Here is a 20,062-nt window from a genome sequence, read left to right on the forward strand (position 1 = left end):
TGCAGTAGTCACATGATTAAAGATGTGATGAGTAATTTGAGGAAGAATTGTTATTGTATGTTTAAAGAACATTTTTCAAAATAGTTCATGGTTTTATGTAAGGACACAGACAGCCAAATCAAATTGGCTTCACTATCCCCGTAACTTTAAAATTACCTTCAAACTTGATCCCAGTCATTCCTAACCAGACTTTTTGAATAGCCAGTACCAGATTTTGTGAATAGCCAATATCAGACACCAGATTTATAGCTTCAACAAAAGATTTAATTTACTAAATTACAGTATAGTCAGTTCTGATACAACACGACATTCTGCTCCTGTGCGATCCGGTGTTAGAAGACAATCGTGTAATAGCATCGCCATTTCAACAAATGGGGTCAGAATTGTGTTGTAGCCAATACAGCTAAGTTCTAAATGGTCTAAATTCTTCAGTCATGTTAATGCCAATCTGAGTTGAAGAAACACGTGTTATAGCAGAACCAACTGCACCTTTAGCAGAGCAAAGCTAAACTGTAAGGTAATCTAGTAAATGTGTATGATTTAAATCCAAATTTCTGTGTCTCCAGATCCTCAGAAATGTGGTTGACTTTTAATTGTCATTAGGAAAAGCCTTGCAAGCCACTCAGTTCAAAGGTAATTGGGGATGCATAACAAATTGCCTTGCAAGCATCACCCACATCCCATGAAAGAATAAATTAGCCAAGCATCTCACTTGAAATTGTTTGCATGGCTCATGTGCATTGGTTGGATAAATTTACACAGGCTAGTGTTCCTATTCATTTTAGAGAACATTCAAAGATGGTTGCAATCTCAAGGTTAATTCAATTTCCGAAGACCAGTTATGGTAATTGCTGTTCACTCTTGTTAATCATCTTTCAGCAGAAATAGTAGGACTAATGTAAATTCCATTTAGTTTAATATCAAAAATAAGACTGACCTGGAAATCTTTTGCTTTGCTTTTTTAAAAAAGATCCTAGCTGAAAGTGCTAATTAAAGTCAATGACTTGCAGAGGTAATATTTTTATTGTTCAAACTGATGAGCTGAAATTCATTTCCATACTGTCATTGTCACTTTTTAATGTATGTTATCACATATTAACATTTACTTTTTTAATTAGATTGCCAGCAAAAACTCCTTGGAGTTTGTAAGTAATTGTTAAGTGACTGCATGATGCTTTTACTCTATTTTTCATGAGAATGAATTTAATCATTCGTGGAACATCTTCTATGCAGTTTTCATGCAGTTCACAATGCATGCTGTGATTTTCTGCTGCATTAAGCTACTAAACCTCAAATTTCATAAGTGTTTTGAGTGTAATTCCTTCATTTTCTTTTTCTCTTGAAGAATAGTGTAGACAAAACTGCAAAAACTAAACAGATTTTCAGCATTCCCACAGATGTTTTTGTTACATGTAATTCTGACACCAAGACAATAATATCATATATAGAATTCTTGTAATTTGCTGCAAAAGGAATAGACATTGGTGGTAAATTTAACACAGTGCTTCACTTCCTGCAAATAATTAAATTTTAAAAAGTACCAATTGGAGATGGTCTACGATGTTGTAACTGCAACTCATGCACTCTGAACATGGCTGCCTGCAGTGTGAAAGAATACATTATTTGTAGCAGGATAAGTGAACTAGTTCCAGAAAATGTTGAATGTACTTCTTTAAATGATACCATTAGGTTTTTATACAAAAAAGCAAAATATGACATTTACAAATGTTGGTGCAATTTAGTTCCGATAAAATTGACATTAATGTCTGTTACAATTAAGTATTTGGAATTAAAGTTTATTTTTTTTTAAAATTGAGATTCATGTTTTGGACAGTTCTTTATTAAATCTGAATGTATATCTGTTTTTTAGTGTTTACTTCCAACAAGAATTTTCCAAAAATGTTACTTTGATACACTGCAATATTGGTGATATTATCACAGGTCATTTTTTTATGATTTGGAGGTGCCAGATTTGGACTGGGTGTGCAAAGTTAAAAATCACACAACACCAGGTTATAGTCCAGAGGTTTATTTGGAAGTACTAGCTTTCGGAGTGCTGCCCCTTCATCAGGTGGTTGTGCATTTTCTTATTGCATTCATTTAGATTCCATAACATGTTCAAATATCCGTAGATTCTGTTTGAACAGTAGAAGCACTACCTTAAATGTTTGATTGGACATGTCTAAAATTGCTCAACTTCCTAAGAAACTTAGTGGCAGCAATCAAGTAACCTGCAATTTCAAGATTTTTTCCCATGTCTGCATTGACAATTTTTCTGCTTTTTAGATTATCTAATTAAACTGAGCTTCCAAATTTCTATTGTTTTGCATGATTATATATTTCTGGGTTTAAATTAACTATTAAGTTTTCTCTAGGCATTAATATTGATGTATTAGTGATGTGAGCAAATCATTTACATGAGGAATTTCACGAGCATATGAAGAACTGTAATTTTTAAATGCTATTTTTCGTTGAGTTCAGCAATCTGTATGCCCTTGCAGGAATGTCAACTGTCTATTTTTATGTAATGCCTTTATTGTGTTTGAATCTTTAAAAAAAATCAGAAACGTGTGTTATTGGTGTGGTAGTTTGTTTTAGCAAGACCATTTTTATTTTACAGCTTATAGAGGCTACTGGACACAATTTTGATGACTCTGAATCAGCAACTCCAAAGAGCCCTTTGCATTTGGCTGTAAGTTTATTATTGTGATTTTGTGGACATTGTAAAACATGGGTGTTCAGTATGATATATTACTCCACTTGAAAATTGTTCAATTATGTTTTTTCTCTGCTTTTGATTTATTTTTTTCTTAGGCCTACAACGGTCATCACCAAGCGCTTGAAGTACTTACTCATTCCATTATTGACCTTGATGTAAAAGACGCAAATGGACGGACAGCCTTAGATTTATCTTCCTTCAGAGGTCACACTGAATGTGTGGAAGCCCTTATTAACCAAGGTGCATCTATCTTAGTGAAAGACAATGTGGCTAAGAGAACCCCACTTCATGCAGCAGGTACATCTGATAACTTGTAGCCTCTGCCATCTTCGCTGCTTGCTTTCTAACCTATTTTTGTGTCATCCAGAAACTTGACTCCTCCAAGTCATTAATATATATTGTAAATAATTGTGACCCCAGCATTGAGCCCTGTGGCACTCTACTGCTTATAGGTTGCCATCTTGAAAATAACCCCTTATCCCAACTCTGTCTTCTATAGCTGGCTGATTCTCTATCTGACCAACACTTTTCTTAGCTAAGAGATCATATAGCTCTGCTGGAGAAAGAAAATCACAGAACAGTGGTAATTTATAAATTTGGACAGATTCTGGAATTTAGCTTCGTCATCTTTGAGTGACATCGGGAAAGAATTGATATTTATGAACATTGGTTATTAGATGATTTTGAGGTGGTTTAAATTTCTTAGCTGTTCTGGATTAATTCTGGCACTTTACTGTTGTGCAAATGTTATGCTAGGAATTGGTCTTGGAACCAGTCATGAGACTTTGTGGATTTGAGAGAGGTAAGCTGGGAATAAACACCTAGATCTTACTGTTTTCGTATTTCAGGGTAGAAAAGTTTTATCTTGGCACGATTACAGCACGAAAATATTGAAAATTATATTAGGTCAAACATTGTCTTGGCAGGATATGATCAGTGATCCCACAAGGATCTGTGTTAGGGCCATGTTTATATTGTTTATTAACAACTTGGATAATGGCATAGAAAGTCATAACTAAATTTTCTGAAGACACAAAGTTTGCAGGTAGTGTTGATAGTCTATCAATGTTCCTTTGTAATTTTATGCTGCGTGTGGGCAAAACTGCTGCAGATAGCATTTGATGTAAGCGAGTGTGAGGTCCATTTTCAGTCGCTAAAGTATGGATCAGGGTACTTTTTTTAATTGATCAAGATTTTTATTCTTTACAAAATTATAAAATTACTAAAAAAAACAATCTGATCGTATAACAATTAACCACTACACTACAAGACACATTTAAAAAACTACTCATACTGCAATTCAATAAATAATTAAAATAAATTAAATTGCACCACTCAGCGCAACCCTACCAGAGCCCTCCATCATCGAGGGCATCAGTTAGCATGCCCGTATTTATTCGGGAATCTTCCTCTCGGGGCACCTGGCCCATCAGATCCAGGTCTCGTGGCTAATTAAAGGTCCTAGTTAATATAGCTGACAAGTCTGTTTCTACATGGTTCAGAAAGGGTGCCACATATTACAAAAAAGTTTCATTTTCTGGTGCACCATACTTGTCAGGAAGTCTCGGGGGATATGTTCCGTAACTAACCTATACCATCCCAATAGGCCCAAAGGATTTGCTGAAATACAACTCATCAGAATGTTCTTCCTCATGCAATAAGTAAGAATATTAAACAGCTTCTTCTCATGCTCATGTAAAGAATGCAGATTTGGTAGGCCTAAGAGGAGAGATACCGGATCTACTTTGACTTTAGTCCCCAGGACCCTCTCCAGTACACTTGCTATAGCACCCCAGTACTGCAGAGCTTGTGGCATGAACACAAACAATAGATAAGAGTGCCAATACCTACTTTGAACTTGGGGCACATTGGAAATGCTCCCTTTTTAAATTTCACAGTGTGTTCTGGGGCTCAGTAGACCCTGTGAAGAACCTTCAGCTGCATAGCCTGTGTTCTATTACAAATAGAGATCTTTCTCTCATTATTCCAAATGTCATCCTCCTATACCTCTGAAGAGATCTCCACTCCAATTCTTGCACCCAGATCCCACAGAACCATTCAATATCTTTTGAGGTGCCACCTCCCAGTAAGGGTAAAAGGTGCTAATAGAGAGAGAGAGTACCTGTAGTTTGAAGCACTGTCCTCTCTGCATCAAACCTAATAAGGATCAACTAACAGTGTGTTCTTTTTTTCCTGATCTGAAAATAATGAAAGAGGCCCCTACTGGGCAATTCATATTACGGATTCAGTTGATCAAGGTACTTTCTAAATGATACAACATGAAATACAGTGGATGTCAAAGAGACTTGGGGGACCAGGTGCACAGATCTTTCAAATGTCACAAGCAGATGCAGAAAATAATCAGAAAACTAATGCAGTGGTGGACGTGATATCAAGAGAACTGAAGTACAAGGATGTAGAAGTTATCCTGCAAATATTACAAAAGCCTGGTCATATCCTGCTAAGAGTACTGTGAGCAGATCTGGGAACCCCACCTTAGGAAGGATGTATTGAACTTGAAGGGAGTATAATATAGGTAAATAAGAGTGAAACTGGGACTTATGGGGTTAATTTATGAGCAGTGTTTACACAACCTAGGCCTGTTTTCTCTGGAATTTAGAAGCTTAAAGGATGATATGATCCAAATTTTTAAGATATTAACAGATAAAGACAGGGTGTTTTTTTTAAAAAAAAACTTTCCTGTGATCAGAAATTCTAAAACTTGGGAGCATAGGCTAAAAGTTAGAGCTAGATTGTTAAGAGATATTAGTGAGCACTTCTACACCTAAAGGGTGGTAAAGATTTGGAACTTTCTTCTACAAACAGCAATTCATGCTACATTGGGTGTTAGTTTTAAATCTGAGATAAATTTTTATTAAGCAAAAGTATTGAGGAATGTCAGTCAAAGACAAGTACATCATCTTATTGAATGGCAGAACAAGCTTATAGGGCAGAATGGGCTGCGCCTCTTCCTATGAAAATGATTCAATCTCAAGTAAGTTACTAATTTGTATGTAACTGGTTTGAAAGATCTGTGCACCTGATCCCTCAAGTCTCTTTGCACATCCACTGTATTTCATGTTGTATCATTTAGAAAGTACCTTGATCAACTGAGTCGTAAATATGAATTGCCCAGTAGGGACCTCCTTTCATTATTTTCAGATCAGGATATTGTGCATGTATTGAGCCTCCTATGATTTTGAATAACTTTGAGTTGTCCACTAAATGTTACATATCAAATATTTAGTGTATGCAGTATACCATTGTTGATTCATTTACATCTTTTTTTTCATCCCTTCATAATTAACAGTTAGAGACCAGAATTCGCACTAGTTTGGCAGCTTCAAATGACTCAAATATCAGTCAATTTGCATAAACTTAAATGGTAGTTTCGCAAATATTTCGGGTGTGTATAAAATCAATAAAACATTCAATGTTTACTTGGATTTAAATTTTATTTCTTACCAAAATGTTGCGATATGCTCCATTGTTACCATCCATGTTGATGCTTGCATTTAAGGTTAAGCAAGAATAAAATGGTGAATAGGTTGTCATGACTTGGGTATCAAATTCCCTGGCTAAGTGATTAGACTATTTAGTAAATGGAAGGAGTAGACTGATGTTTGTGGAAAGAGTCTTGTAAAACATGACTCTTGTAATATGCTACTGCACTATTCATCTTTTAGCCATTGTTTTCTCAAACTCTGATGCATTCATGCTGTTTACATTGGTGTGAACAGATTGGCATAGCAAAGGGTGATATTTGTCACTTTTGTTTGTTGTATAGTTTCCAATGGTCATACGACATGCCTGCGCATGTTAATAGAAGCTGCAGGTGGCTTGGATGCAGTTGATGTGACAGATGGCAATGGACAGTAAGTAGATATAATTTTATTTGAAATGATTTTGTGTAACACTTTGAAGCCATTTAGTTCTTGAAAAAATTTTTCAATAATGTTTAACATAACTGGGATTTCTCCTGTCCTCCTTCAGAACTTCCATTTGCCCATTGAACCTGTGCTAGGTCCTTTGAAGAGTAATCCAATTCATCCCACTTTCCTGCTCTTTCCCTGGATCCCTGCAATTATTTTCTCCTTTAGTACAGCATATTTTTTTTGAGACCTTTGTTTTAGGCCAGAAGTCATGGGGCGCCTTTGTATTTTCAAGAGATTTAGCTTCAACTGAAAGAGAATTGAGAGGCCATTGCTGTGATGAATGGAAACACCTGATCAGCACGCTCGTTTGGGTATGGACAGCCCCAAATAGTGGAACTTGCTATTGTTCTCAAATGTGATGCCAGGTCTCAGGGCTTAATTGATCCATGGAGATAATTTTTTCTCATCCAATGAACTTTAATCTGGACAAGGAGCTTCCAATCATTCAGGCAGCATGGCACTCATTCCCAGACTGTTCCACTTTTGTTGTGCTCATCAGATGTTAAGTGTAATGACCACACAACATGGTGTCCCACCAAAATCCCATATGAATATCAAGCTCAGTCCCAATCCTTGATAGGTTTTCATCTGGCTGTTCTTCAAATTTCCCACGGCCCAGGAGAGATCAATCCCCAGCTATCATGGGACCGTAATAGGAAAACAAAATACTGTAAATACTGTAAATCTTTAAAAAAACTTGGAAAACTCAGCTCAGGAAACCTCAATGAGACAATAATAGTTAATATTTTGGGTCAATAACACAGTCATTGTTAAGGTTGCTGAGTTTTTTCCAAGGTGGTGTATTTATTTCATGTAACTGTAAACCTTTATTCTTAGAATCATTCCAGAAAATGTCTCTGTAACCATCCCAAAGCTTTTGCACTTATTCCTCAAGTATGGTACCCAGAATCAGACATAAACTTTCGCAGAACTGAACTAATAATCAGCATAACTTTTGGCATTGTTTGTAAATTTTGGGATCCAATCTGCTTTATTACCTACTTGATTAATCTGTCCAGCTGTCTTAAAGGACTCATGTACAAAAACCTAAGGTGTCTCTTCTCTTCCACCCTCTTAGAAATTGTACCATTTTGTGTAAGTATTGTGTCTCTCCATTCTTCCTAACAAAATCAGTCACTTCAAACTTCTCTGTTAAATTTCATATTTGTCCAAGCATTTCACCAGCCTATATCCTCTTGAAACCAATTACTATTTTCCTCACATTGACAAACAAGTTTAGTGTAATCTACAAATTTTGAAGTGTAGCCCTGTATCTCCAGCTTCAAATCAGTAATGTATATCAGAAGTAGCAGTGGTCATAGTACCTGATCTTGGGTAATTCTACTCCTCTTTCCTCAAATCTGAAAAGAGCATTCATTACAACTTCCTTTCTATCCCTTATTGATCCTTTATCCCCAAGGGTTCAATCTGTCAAACATTTTTGCAAAATGCATATTGGCAGCATCAACAGTGCTGCTTTTATTTACCTTCATTAATTTCATTAAGCTCAAATCAAGTGAGCCAAATGTGATTTGTCCCTAACAAGTCTGGCTCTATTTTGTCAATTAATAAATGTCCAAATGGTTGCTAATTTTTTTTCAGATTCCTTTTCTAAACATCAATGGCATGCAAGCAAATGTCTGTAGCCATCTAGCAAATGGCAAGGAGGTAATTAATCTAATGGGTAGTTCTTCTGCAACACAATGGTTGCATTCTTATTCAACCCTGCATTATAGAAAATTTGTGCTTTGCTAACACTAAGCCCTGTTTCTAATGTAATCACGTTACAGCTAACACACTTTTTAAAACGTTTGCACTTTAGAAACAGTGTCCCCCATTCATCAATTGTGTTACAGTGAATTCGAGTTAATGAAACTTGTTATGGCAGAACTAGCTATGTCTTTGCAGTGCTTTTGATAGAGCTGTAGATAAAGCAGATGGGTGAATCTTCCAAGCTTTCCTAAACAGTGTGAATTTGTAAAATCTCAGATATTGAATTTGGTTGGATGTGTCCGTATGACGATCTGCTCTGTGAAGCTTTGCAACTCATAATGCAATCAAAATTCAGTTGATTTCACAGAAGTCGTTTGTGCGTCATGTAGAACTGCATATGTGCAGGTAGCTCCAAGTCGTTATTCCTGAATTGGGAGCACTTTTTTTTCTAAAAGCTTCCTATCACTGATTTGGAGATGCTGGTGTTGGACTGGAGTGTACAAAGTTAAAAATGACACAACACAGGTTATAGTCTAACAGGTTTAATTGGAAGCACACTGGCTTTTAACCTCCTATCACTGAGGCTAACTTGACTTGTAATTGCCAGGTTTATCCTTTTTTGTTTGGAGCAAGGATGTAGCGTTTGCAATTGTGACAATGCTCCTCCTTTAACAAGGTTATGTTGTCTTTTTGTTTCAAAGGGGGTTGTAAAAGGCAGAGGTTTCAATTTGATTGGGCCACTTCGATTGTTGCCTCAGGCTGTATCGGTTAGCCATAATCGGGGAAAAAGGCTTTTAGGTTTCTTTTAAAAACATTTGTACAGTGAAAGGGATGTGGCCAGTTCCCCCACTTCAGGGATTTTTCTAGGTTGCTTTAGTTTTTAGGTGCGGGCCCAAAAAAACAGCTACAGTGAAAAGAGGTGCCATGCTGATTCTCTGACATCTCTCTTGTGCGTTTATGGGGATGTTGTAGGAAATTGGAACAGCGTCATTAAGTTGCACTTGAGTCAGTTGGGTTTTCAGATAGGTTAGGTTATTCCGAATTCTCTTTTATTCGTGTTTCATTGAGTAGTTAGTAAATAAATTGTTTCGTTTAAAACTGAGTGGAGGGAGCGGTTTGACCAGCTGAATCACTCCTGGAATATCCACCTTAAAACAACTAGGAAGGTAGGGTCTGGGCTACCTTATTGAAATGTTTTGAGCGGATCTGGCCTGGTCCGTAACACAAACCTCTAGTTTTTTTGGCACCATATCTTTCATCTTAAGGAGGATTCTAATATCATGACCAGCATACCTTGTAATTTCTGTTTTTATTTGCAACAGATGCACGTTTCATCCAGATCCATACACTTCATGTATTACCAGCTGCCTTGGTGCCACTAATTATTATTGTAGCTCATCAATTATCACCGTTGTCAAATTTTGGTTACTATTTCAGTTTCTATATATTAACTCTTTTGACGTACTGCTGTAACTTCAATGTTATGCAATTGCATGTTAACTTGTTTCATAATAATCTTCACTAGGACTCCAATGATGCTTGCAGTTGCTAATGGACACATTGATGCTGTCATTCTATTACTTGAAAAAGGTGCAAATATAGATGCAGCAGATAAACGAGGCTGTACAGCCTTGCATCGTGGGGTGAGGCATGCATTCAAAACTTAAATACAGAATGTTAATTAAACTTAACTGTATTTCAAAATGCATATTCGCTTGCAGATTTTTCAAACGTAAATCTACTCCAAATCTGAAGAGCTAAAGGAAATTAAAATTCTCATCTTACTTCCTCATATTTTTTTTTGCATTAAAATTGTTTTCATTGGTTTTAAATGTGCATATTTTCAATGTCACTGGAAACATATTATTTGATTCTTTGATGATTGATTGTTATTAGATGTAAAATAGTTTAACTTCTGAATTGTGAACATTTCTGTTGGGATGGCTCTAGTATGTCTTCCATTTCAGAACAAATTTCATAGTGGCACTCATCCTTGCAGCAAGATTTTAATATGTTCTGTGTGGATTTTGGTAGAAGTGGGATTGTGGAAAGTGGAGCTGGGAAAATAGTAGAAATTGCTATAGGGTCGCTATCCTGATTTCTTCTTGCCGCCTCCAGTTTTCCTAGGGGCAGGTTGAAACTGAAGTTGGAAATTTTGTGGCTGAAGTGACCATCCAATGAATGCAACTAATTCTGCAGTCAAAAGCCAACTCTCACTTGCCCTGCCTCTTTCCCAATGGTACATGTGCCACATTCTGCACTGGTGTTTGGAAGATCAGAGCAGGCAAGTGCACATGAGGAAAAAGTGAGGCTTGAAACCAAAGTTAATTCCCAAGTATAAAGGTGGAAAGTGGCAAGCTTTAGTCCAGCAAACAATTCATGGGAATTTCTATCAGCGTGTCTGCAAGAGGAGCAATTCTGTTGACATGAACTTTGGTGAACTGTATAACCAGGACCATGCAAATGTGATAGATTCCATTGTTTCTGTTTGCAATTTGTGCTTTAAGTCAGTACACAGTGAATATTGCAACTTTTTAGGCTGGAATTGCTTCCAAGGGATTTTACTGTTGAGTTCTGGTTAACAATAGTTCTGGCCTCTTGTGATAGGTCGCTCAAAACATTTCAAGGATTACTCAGCACATCAGAGATTATAGGCAGTTAGTTGAGGACAGAGACTCCATGCAAAAAATACATGAAGTGCTGAAATGGTAGCTGAACTAAATTTTCTAGCGATTCATTGAGAGTTTGAGAACAGTTGAATCTGTCTGTACTTTTAGAATATAGGGTCATAGAGTTATACAGCATGGCAACAGACCATTTGATATAACTCATCCATGTTGACCAGGCTTCCCAAATGCCTGTCATTTGGGAAGCCTGTGTTCACCCATAATTATATAAACCTTTCTTATTCATGTACCTGTCTAAATGTCTTTAAAATGTTGTAACTGTACTTGCCGCTACCGCTCCCTCTGTTAAAGCCAAAAAACTACAGATGCTGGAATCCAAAGTAGACAAGCAGGAGGCTGGAAGAACACAGCAAGCCAGGCAGCATCAGGAGGTGGAGAAGTTGAAGATTTGGTATAACTCTCCTTCAGGAATGATTCTTGAAGGGTTATATCCGAAACGTCAGCTTCTCCACCTCCCAATGCTGCCTGACTTGTTGTGTTCTTCTAACTTGCTGCTTGTCTGCTTGTCTACTCCACCACTCCCTCTGGCAATTCATTCCATTAACACAGTGAAACAGTTGCCCCTCACATCCCTTTTAAATCTTAAATCTCACCTTAAACCTGTGCCCCTGGTTCTGAACTCTGCAGTTAGTTTTGCATTGTCTCCCTTTTCTGAAACTATTTGCTTTTTCAGTAAGGATGCAATAACTCTGTTCTCTTTCATTCAATTTTTTTTCCCAAGAAATCACATTAACCAACCCAGTAACATCCAAACAGTTCAATTTTCCAATTCTCATGATCCATAACAATATGTGCTTCTAATATGCCTTCCATGTTTGGGAAAATGAAATGTCATTTCAACTGTGATTCATTACAATGTAAACATGACGCAAGTAACAAAATGCAAATAAAGTTACATTTATTCATCCTCGTTCACTCTTTACTTAGGTTTTATTCAACTTGTGATTCACCCTTTGTGAATCTTGAAACTATTTAGGCATCTTTATATTCTTGATAGTGTGCCTGCAGTTCAATCAACGTGTCCAGTGATATGTCTCTAGTTGTTCAGTGCTGCAGAAAGTCGGGGTTGAAAACTCACAATCAGTAATTGCTTGATGCAGCTGAACCATATTAGTGCTCAGGAAAAGCCTTCAGTGATGCAATGGTTGTGTCCTTAACCCTGGAACAAGAGCCCAGGTTTGAGTCTGAGGTACGTAATTACATGTATGAATGGGTTGATTATAAGAATAGATTATTTTCTTTTAAAAAATCAGGGGGCAGTAATCACATTGTGAAGCTAGCTGTTTGTGAAAAGCTAAAGTTGTGCCTGACAGTAAGTGAAGTGAAGTGCCCAAGAATTCAGGGGCGCATAGTCCCAGGAAAGGAACGTGGACCACCAGAATGTGAACAGTCCATGATGTAGTGGCTTTTGCAGGAGTTGCGTAGATAGGCCTTAAAAAGAAAGGTAATTGTAGTCTCTTGTAAAGTTTTCATGGCCCACAACAATTAATATCAGGATGGAGTTTGCTGAGAAATCCGTGGGATCTGTTATGACTGCACTTACTAACTTTTTTTCTTTCTCAAATAATTATTGTTTCCTAGCCAGAACCTTACCAAACATTTGGTGACTTGATTCAGATCATCATAACAGGTTAGGGAATGGTTTGGAAAAGACAAGACATTAGTTCATTGATTTGGGTAAAGACCACGAGAGTGGGACAGGAAGGAACAGAGATATTTAATGGTGGTAGTACAATCAGATGAAGTAAAGGCACAAATAGTGATAAGTTGTTTAGATCTACTTTAAGCTTTAGAGACCAGGGGTTCCATTAAAGGGCAGCAAAGTTTGGGAAATAAGTGTTACAATGTACCCAACATTTCAAAGTTAGGCACAATGGAAAAGGAGGGGTGATAGGTAGGGGGTAAAGGATGATGTAAGGGCACTACTGAGAAAGCATTTTGGCTCAAAAGTCAGGAAGTAGAATCAGTATGGGTGGGGATTAGGAATTCCAAAAGTCAGAAAATACTGGCATTTTTACATGCCAAAAATGGAAAATACCCAGTATAGTGATTGTAATGAGGTCAGCCAGGCACTCTAACCACCACCCCTTGACATTCAACGGTATCACCTTTACTGAACCCCCACTGTTAACATCCTTGGGGTTACCATTGACCAGAAGCTCAACTGGAGTGGCTACAGGAGCAGGTCAGAGACTACGGATACTGTGGCAAGTAACTCACCTCCTGACACCCAAAGTCTGTCCATCATCTACAAGGCGCAAGTCAGAAGTGTGATGGAATACTCCACACTTGTCTGGATAGGTGCAGCTCCAACAACATTAAAGAAGGTTGACACCACCTCGGACAAAACAACCTGCTAGATTGGCATCACATCTACAATCTCTCCACCACCAGTGCTCAGTAGCAGCAGTGTATACTATCTACAAGATGCACTGCAGAAATTCACCAAAGATCTTTAGCACCTTCAGAACCCACAACCACTTCCATCCAGAAGGACAAGGGCAGCAGGTACTTGGGAATATCATCACCTACAAGTTCCCTTCCAAGTCACTCACCACCCTGACTTGGAAATATATCTCCGTCCCTTCACAGTCATTGGGTCAAAACACTGGAATTCCCTCCCTCACTGCAAGTGGACTACAGCGATTCAAGAAGGCAGCTCACCACCTTCTCAAGGCAAATAGGGATGGGCTATCAATGCTAGCCAGCCAGCGATGCCCAAGACCCACAAAAGAATTTTTTAAAAAGTGCCATGCACATGTAAACAAAGTGACAGGATACTGGCCTCATGATTCGGCAATTATGATGCGATAAGGCAAGATTTAGGATGCATAAGATGGGGAAGAAAACTGCAGGGACTGGGCACAATTGAAATGTGGAGATTATTCAAGTAACAGCTACTGCATGTCCTTTGATAAGTATGTACCTATCAGGCAGGGAGGAAGTGGTCGAGCAAGGGAGCCATGGTTTACTAAAGGAGTTGAATCTCTTGTCAAGAGGAAGAAGGAGGCTTATGTTAGGATGAGATGTGAAGGCTCAGTTCGGGTGCTTGAGAATTGCAAGTTAGCCAAGAAAGACCCAAAAAGAGAGCTAAGAGGAGCCAGGAGGAGACTTGAAAAGTCATTGGCACCTATGATCAAAGAATACCCTAAAGCTTTTTATAGGTATACCAGGAATAAAAGAATGATTAGAGAAAAATAGGGCCAATCAAGGGCAGTAGTGGGAAGTTGTGCGTGGAGTCTGAGGAGATAGGGAAAGTGCTAAATAGATATTTTTCATCAGTATTCACACTGGATAAAGACCATATTGTCAAGGAGAATACTGAGAAACAGGCTACTAGACTAGACGGGATTGAGGTTCACTAGGAGGACGTGTTAGCAATCTGAAAAGTGTGAAAATAGTTAAGTCCCCTGATCTGGATAGGATTTATCCTAGGGTTCTTTGGGAAGTCAGGGAGGAGATTGCAGAGCCCTTTGCTTTGATCTTTATGTCATCATTATCTACAGGAGTAGTGGCAGAAGACTGGAGGATAGCAAAGGTTGTTCAAGAAGGGGAGTAGAGACAACCCTGATAATTGTAGACAAGTGAGGCTTACTTCCACTGTGGATAAAGTGTTGGAAAAGCTTATGAGACAGGATTTTTAATGATCTAGAGAGGAATAAGTTGATTAGGAATAGTCAACATGGTTTTGTGAAGGGTAGGTTGTGCCTCAAGACCTTATTGAGTTCCTTTTGAGATGGTGGCCAAACAGGTGGATGAGGGCAATGCAGTTGATGTGATGTATATGGATTTTAGTAAGGTGTTTGATAAGGTTCCCCACGGTAGGCTATTGCACAAAATATGGAGGCATGGGATTGAGGATGAATTAGCGCTTTGCATAAGAAATTGGCTAGCTGAAAGAAGACAGAGGGTGGTGGTTGACGGGAAATATTCATCCTGGAGTTGACTATTGGTGCACCGAAAGATCTGTTTTGGGGCCACTGCTGTTGGTAATTTTTTTATAGTGAGGCCATAGAAGGATGGGTTAGTAAATTTGCAGATGACACTAAGGTCAGTGGAAGTGCGGATGCTTCTGAAGGCTGTTGCAGGTTACAGAGGGACATAGATAAGCTGTAGAGCTGGGCTGAGAGGTGGCAAATGGAGTTTAATGTGGAAAATCTGAGGTGATTCACTTTGGAAGGAGTAACAGGAATAAAGTGTGCTGGGCTAATGGTAGGATTCTCGGTAGTGTGGATGAACAGAGATTTTGGTGTCCAAGTACATAGATCCCTGAAAGTTACCACCCAGGCTGATAGGCTTGTAAAGAACTGAAAATGTGTTGCTGATAAAGCGCAGCAGGTCAGGCAGTATCCAAGGAACAGGAGAATCGACGTTTCGGGCATAAGCCCTTCTTCAGGAATGAGGAAAGTGTGTCCAGCAGGCTAAGATAAAAGGTAAGGGGGAGGGACGTTGGGAATGCGATAGGTGGAGGGAGGTCAAGGTGAGGGTGATAGGCCGGAGTGGGGTGGGGGCAGAGAGGTCAGGAAGAAGATTGCAGGTTAGGAAGGCGGTGCTGAGTTTGAGGGATTTGACTGAGACAAGGTGGGGGGAGGGGAAATGAGGAAACTGGAGAAATCTGAGTTCATCCCTTGTGGTTGGAGGGTTCCCAGGCAGAAGTTGAGGCGCTCTTCATCCAACCGTCATGTTGCCATGGTCTGGCGATGGAGGAGTCCAAGGACCTGCATGTCCTTGGTAGAGTGGGTGGGGAGTTGAGGTGTTGGGCTACGGGATGGTTGGGTTGGTTGGTCCAGGTGTCCCAGAGGTGTTCTCTGAAACGTTCCGCAAGTAAGCGGCCTGTCTCCCCAATATAGAGGAGGCCACATCGGGTCCAGCGGATGCAATAGATAATGTGTGTGGAGGTGCAGGTGAATTTGTGGCGGATATGGAAGTGTCCCTTGGGGCCTTGGAGGGAAGTAAGGGGGGAGGTGTGGGCGCAAATTTTGCATTTCTTGCGGTTGCAGGGGAAGGTGCCGGGAGTGGGGGTTGGGTTGGTGGGGGGTGTGGACTTGACGAGGGAGTCACGGAGGGAGTGGTTTTTTCGGAACGCTGATAGGTGAGGGGAGGGAAATATGTCCCTGGTGGTGGGGTCCGTTTGGAGGTGGGGGAAATGATGGCGGATGATACGCTGGACATGGAGGTTGGTGGGGTGGTAGGTGAGGACCAGTGGGGTTCTGTCCTGGTGGCGGTTGGAGGGGCGGAGCTCAAGGGCGGAGGAGCGGGAAGTGGAAGAGATGCAGTGGAGGGTATCGTTGACTACGTCTGGGTGGAAATTGCGGTCCTTGAAGAAGGAGGCCATCTGGGTGGTACGGTTTTGGGCTGGTCCTCCTGGGAGCAGATGCGGTGGAGACTAAGGAATTGGGAATATGGGATGGCGTTTTTACAGGGGGCAGGGTGGGAGCAGGTGTAGTCTAGGTAGCTGTGGGAGTCGGTCGGTTTATAGTAAATCTCTGTGTCGATTCGGTCACCCGAGATAGAAATGGAAAGGTCTAGGAAGGGGAGGGAGGAGTCTGAGACGGTCCAGGTGAATTTGAGGTCGGGGTGAAAAGTGTTGGTAAAGTGGATGAACTGTTCAACCTCCTCATGGGAGCACGAGGCAGCGCCGATACAGTCATCTATGTAGCGGAGGAAAAGGTGGGGGGTGGTGCCAGTGTAGCTGCGGAAGATGGACTGTTCCACATATCCTACGAAGAGGCAGGCATAGCTGGGGCCCATGCGGGTGCCCATGGCTACTCCTTTGGTTTGGAGGAAGTGGGAGGATTGGAAAGAGAAGTTGTTCAGGGTGAGGACCAGTTCAGTCAGTCGAAGGAGGGTGTCGGTGGAAGGGTACTGGTTGGTACGGCGGGAAAGGAAGAAGCAGAGGGCTTTAAGTCCTTTGTGATGGGGGATGGAGGTGTACAGGGACTGGATGTCCACGGTGAAGATAAGGCGTTGGGGACCGGGGAAGCAAATCATGGCGAAGGTGGAAGGCGTGGGTGGTGTCCTGAACGTAGGTGGGGAGTTCTTGGACGAAGGGGGACAGGACCGTGTCAAGGTATGCAGAGATGAGTTCGGTGGAGCAGGAGCAGGCTGAGACAATAGGTCGACCGGGGCAGTCAGGTTTGTGGATTTTGGGCAGTAGGTAGAAACGGGCGGTGCGGGGTTGTGGGACTATGAGGTTGGAGGCGGTGGATGGGAGATCCCCTGTGGTGATGAGGTTCTGGATGGTCTGGGAGATGATGGTTTGGTGGTGGGAGGTGGGGTCATGGTCAAGGGGGCAGTAGGAGGAGGTGTCTGCGAGCTGGTGTTTAGCCTCAGCGGTGTAAAGGTCGGTGCACCAAACTACTACCGCGCCTCCCTTGTCTGCTAGTTTGATGGTGAGGTTGGGGTTGGAGTGGAGGGCTGTGCATTCCGAGGGTGAGAGGTTGGAGTGGGTGAGAGGGGTGGAGAGGTTGAGGCAGTTAATGTCGCAGCGGCATTTGGCTATGAAGCGATCGAGGGCGGGTAAGAGGCCAGCACGGGGTGTCCAGGTGGATGGGGTGTGTTGGAGGTGGGAGAAAGGGTCGTCAGAGGGTGGGCGAGAATCTTGGTTGGAGAAGTAGGCACGGAGGCGAAGGCGGCGGAAGAATTGTTCGATGTCACGCCGCGTGTTGAACCTGTTAATCCGAGAGCGTAGGGGAATGAAGGTGAGGCCTCTGCTGAGGACTGATCTTTCATCCTCAGAGAGGGGTGGATCTGGAGGGATGGTGAAAACACGGCACGGCTGGGAGCTAGGACCTTGTGTGGGATCTCCAGCATCTGCAGTCCTCACTTTCTCCTCAAAGGCTTGTTAAGAAGGCATATGGTGTGTTAGCTTTTATTGGGAGAGGATTTGAGTTTCAGAGCCACGAGATCATGCTGTAGCCGTACAAACTCTAGTGCTGCTGCTTTCGGAGTAAGTTCTGGCACTGCATTATAGGAAGGATGTGGAAGCTTTGGAAACTGTTCAGAGAAGATTTACTAGGATGTTGCCTGGTATGGAGGGAAGGTCACATGAGGAAAGGCTGAGGAACTTTGAGACTGTATCATTAGAAAGAAGAAAGTTGAGAGGTGACTTAATTGAAACGTAAGATAATCGGACGATTAGATAGGGTGAACAGTGAGACCCTTTTTCCTCACATGGTGAATGCTAACATGAGGGGGCATAGCTTTAAATTGAGGGGTGATAGATGTAGGACAGATGTCAGAGGTAGTTTCTTTACGTAGAGTAGTAGGGGTGTGGAATGTCCTGTCTGCAACAATAGTAGACTCGCCAACTTTAAGGGCATTTAAACGGTCATTGGATAAACATATGGGTGAAAATGGAATAGTTCAGGTTGGATGGGCTTCAGATTGGTTCCACATGTTGGCGCAACATTGAGGGCTGAAGGGCCTGTACTGCCCTGATACGTTCTATGAGAGTTATTGAACCCAGATACTAAAAAGTTAGCAAATTTTTTAAAAAATCAGCAGACAAGAGCCAGTGGAGAAACTTGAGGGACTAAAACCCAATAAATCCCCAGAAGCAGAAGGTCTACATCCTAGTGTTATATTCTTTAAAAAGACAGCTGCTACTGAGAGTGCTGCTGGTGTCCCTTCAAAGACAGATCTTTTGTGTTTATGTACTTCATTTTGCTTGCTTACCCTCATTGGACAGAAATCTCTGAAGCAGGATGCCATCCAGTTTTAAGAGTATCTGGAAGATCAATTACTCAAAAGATTTGGTTTCTGACCCAAAAATGGTCCCACAATAAATCAGTTGGGTTTTGCCCTTACACTTTGTTTTCAGTCAACACCTTTGTCTGAAGGTACAATGAGTTGTATCTGGTGGCTTCATATCACTGTTACTTAAGATATTTGCACGTGGTTTCAAAACTTCACAGTTGTATTTATGTTAGTGCTGCAAGATACTGGATTTATTATTGTGAGCCTGGCAGAGTCAAACTCGGAACATGTGTTTACTTTGTTTTAGACTTCTATGGAAATACACTATTAAAATGTTGGTTCTTTTTTTATATAGGTTGTTACTGGCCACGAAGAATGCGTGGAAACATTATTGGACCATGATGCATTTATTTTGTGTCGTGATTCCAAAGGAAGGACCCCGTTGCATTTTGCAGCAGCTTGTGGTCATGCAACATTATTGTGCAATTTATTGCCGTCAGCACTTTCTATAAGTTCCCTCTCAAATCTTGTAGATAATTATGGCTATACACCATTGCACTGGGCTTGTTATAATGGTAAATAACCAAATATTTATTATAATAAATGTGAGCTTCAACTTTTCATAAAACACTTCAGTAATTTTGAAACTCTCTTGTAATGCACAACACATTTCACCTAAAATGTAGACTAGCCGATTAAATTTAATGGTGAAGTATTTGCCATGGAGGAACAAGATAATGTCCATTTAATTCTCCAAAAATGATTTTTGTATTCTGGCCATGTCATCGTATAGGACCAGAAAGTGAAGTTTAGGACTTTGTCAGAGGGAAGAATGGAGACATTGAAGGGACACTGATCCTCAGCATTTCAATAATGCTTGGTGATTGTCAATGAAAAGGCATTCGCTAAGTTAAAGGAGCAATTTGGCTCCTCCTGTCCCAGCATAAATCTCATGCAGTGTAAGGAATGTCCAAAAATAGAAAATAAATGGTTTGCCAAAACATCATAGTAGAAAAATGGAGAGTAATTAAATTGCGTTTTTAAATTGCTTTTCAAGAAGAAAATTTACAACTGTATCTCTCAGAACCCTGAATAATCTGGGAGTGATTTACCAGTTTGCTAGCTAATCTTGGAGTTCAAGTGCTGAATTTCACAATTAGGTTCAAACCTTTTATTCTCTTATCTATTATTTTATAGGTATTAAAGTAATACAAATTGCATGCAGGTATCAAAAATGTTTGACTTAAAAGTTGGTTTTGTTAATGATCCTTGATCACATTTTTGAGCAAAAATGTCAAATTCCGAGGATA

At 40.4% G+C, this 20,062-nt stretch overlaps 1 protein-coding gene across 7 annotated transcripts in view; it reads left to right on the forward strand.

Moving 5' to 3' along the window:
- ankrd44 (ankyrin repeat domain 44) overlaps window positions 1–20,062 on the forward strand; it is a 224,632-nt gene that overhangs the window by 147,598 nt on the left and 56,972 nt on the right. For 5 of the 7 annotated variants that reach the window (XM_072578948.1, XM_072578952.1, XM_072578947.1 and 2 more), the window contains exons 17-22: window positions 1,119–1,145; window positions 2,621–2,692; window positions 2,815–3,016; window positions 6,507–6,594; window positions 9,893–10,010; window positions 19,108–19,327. In XM_072578948.1, the coding sequence (XP_072435049.1) occupies window positions 1,119–1,145; window positions 2,621–2,692; window positions 2,815–3,016; window positions 6,507–6,594; window positions 9,893–10,010; window positions 19,108–19,327 (727 nt within the window). The remainder of the gene's footprint in view (window positions 1–1,118; window positions 1,146–2,620; window positions 2,693–2,814; window positions 3,017–6,506; window positions 6,595–9,892; window positions 10,011–19,107; window positions 19,328–20,062) is intronic. The other 2 variants (XM_072578949.1, XM_072578954.1) reach the window with 1 other exon arrangement.

This window comes from Chiloscyllium punctatum, chromosome 10 (assembly GCF_047496795.1).
Source record: "Chiloscyllium punctatum isolate Juve2018m chromosome 10, sChiPun1.3, whole genome shotgun sequence".
NCBI lineage: Eukaryota > Metazoa > Chordata > Chondrichthyes > Orectolobiformes > Hemiscylliidae > Chiloscyllium > Chiloscyllium punctatum.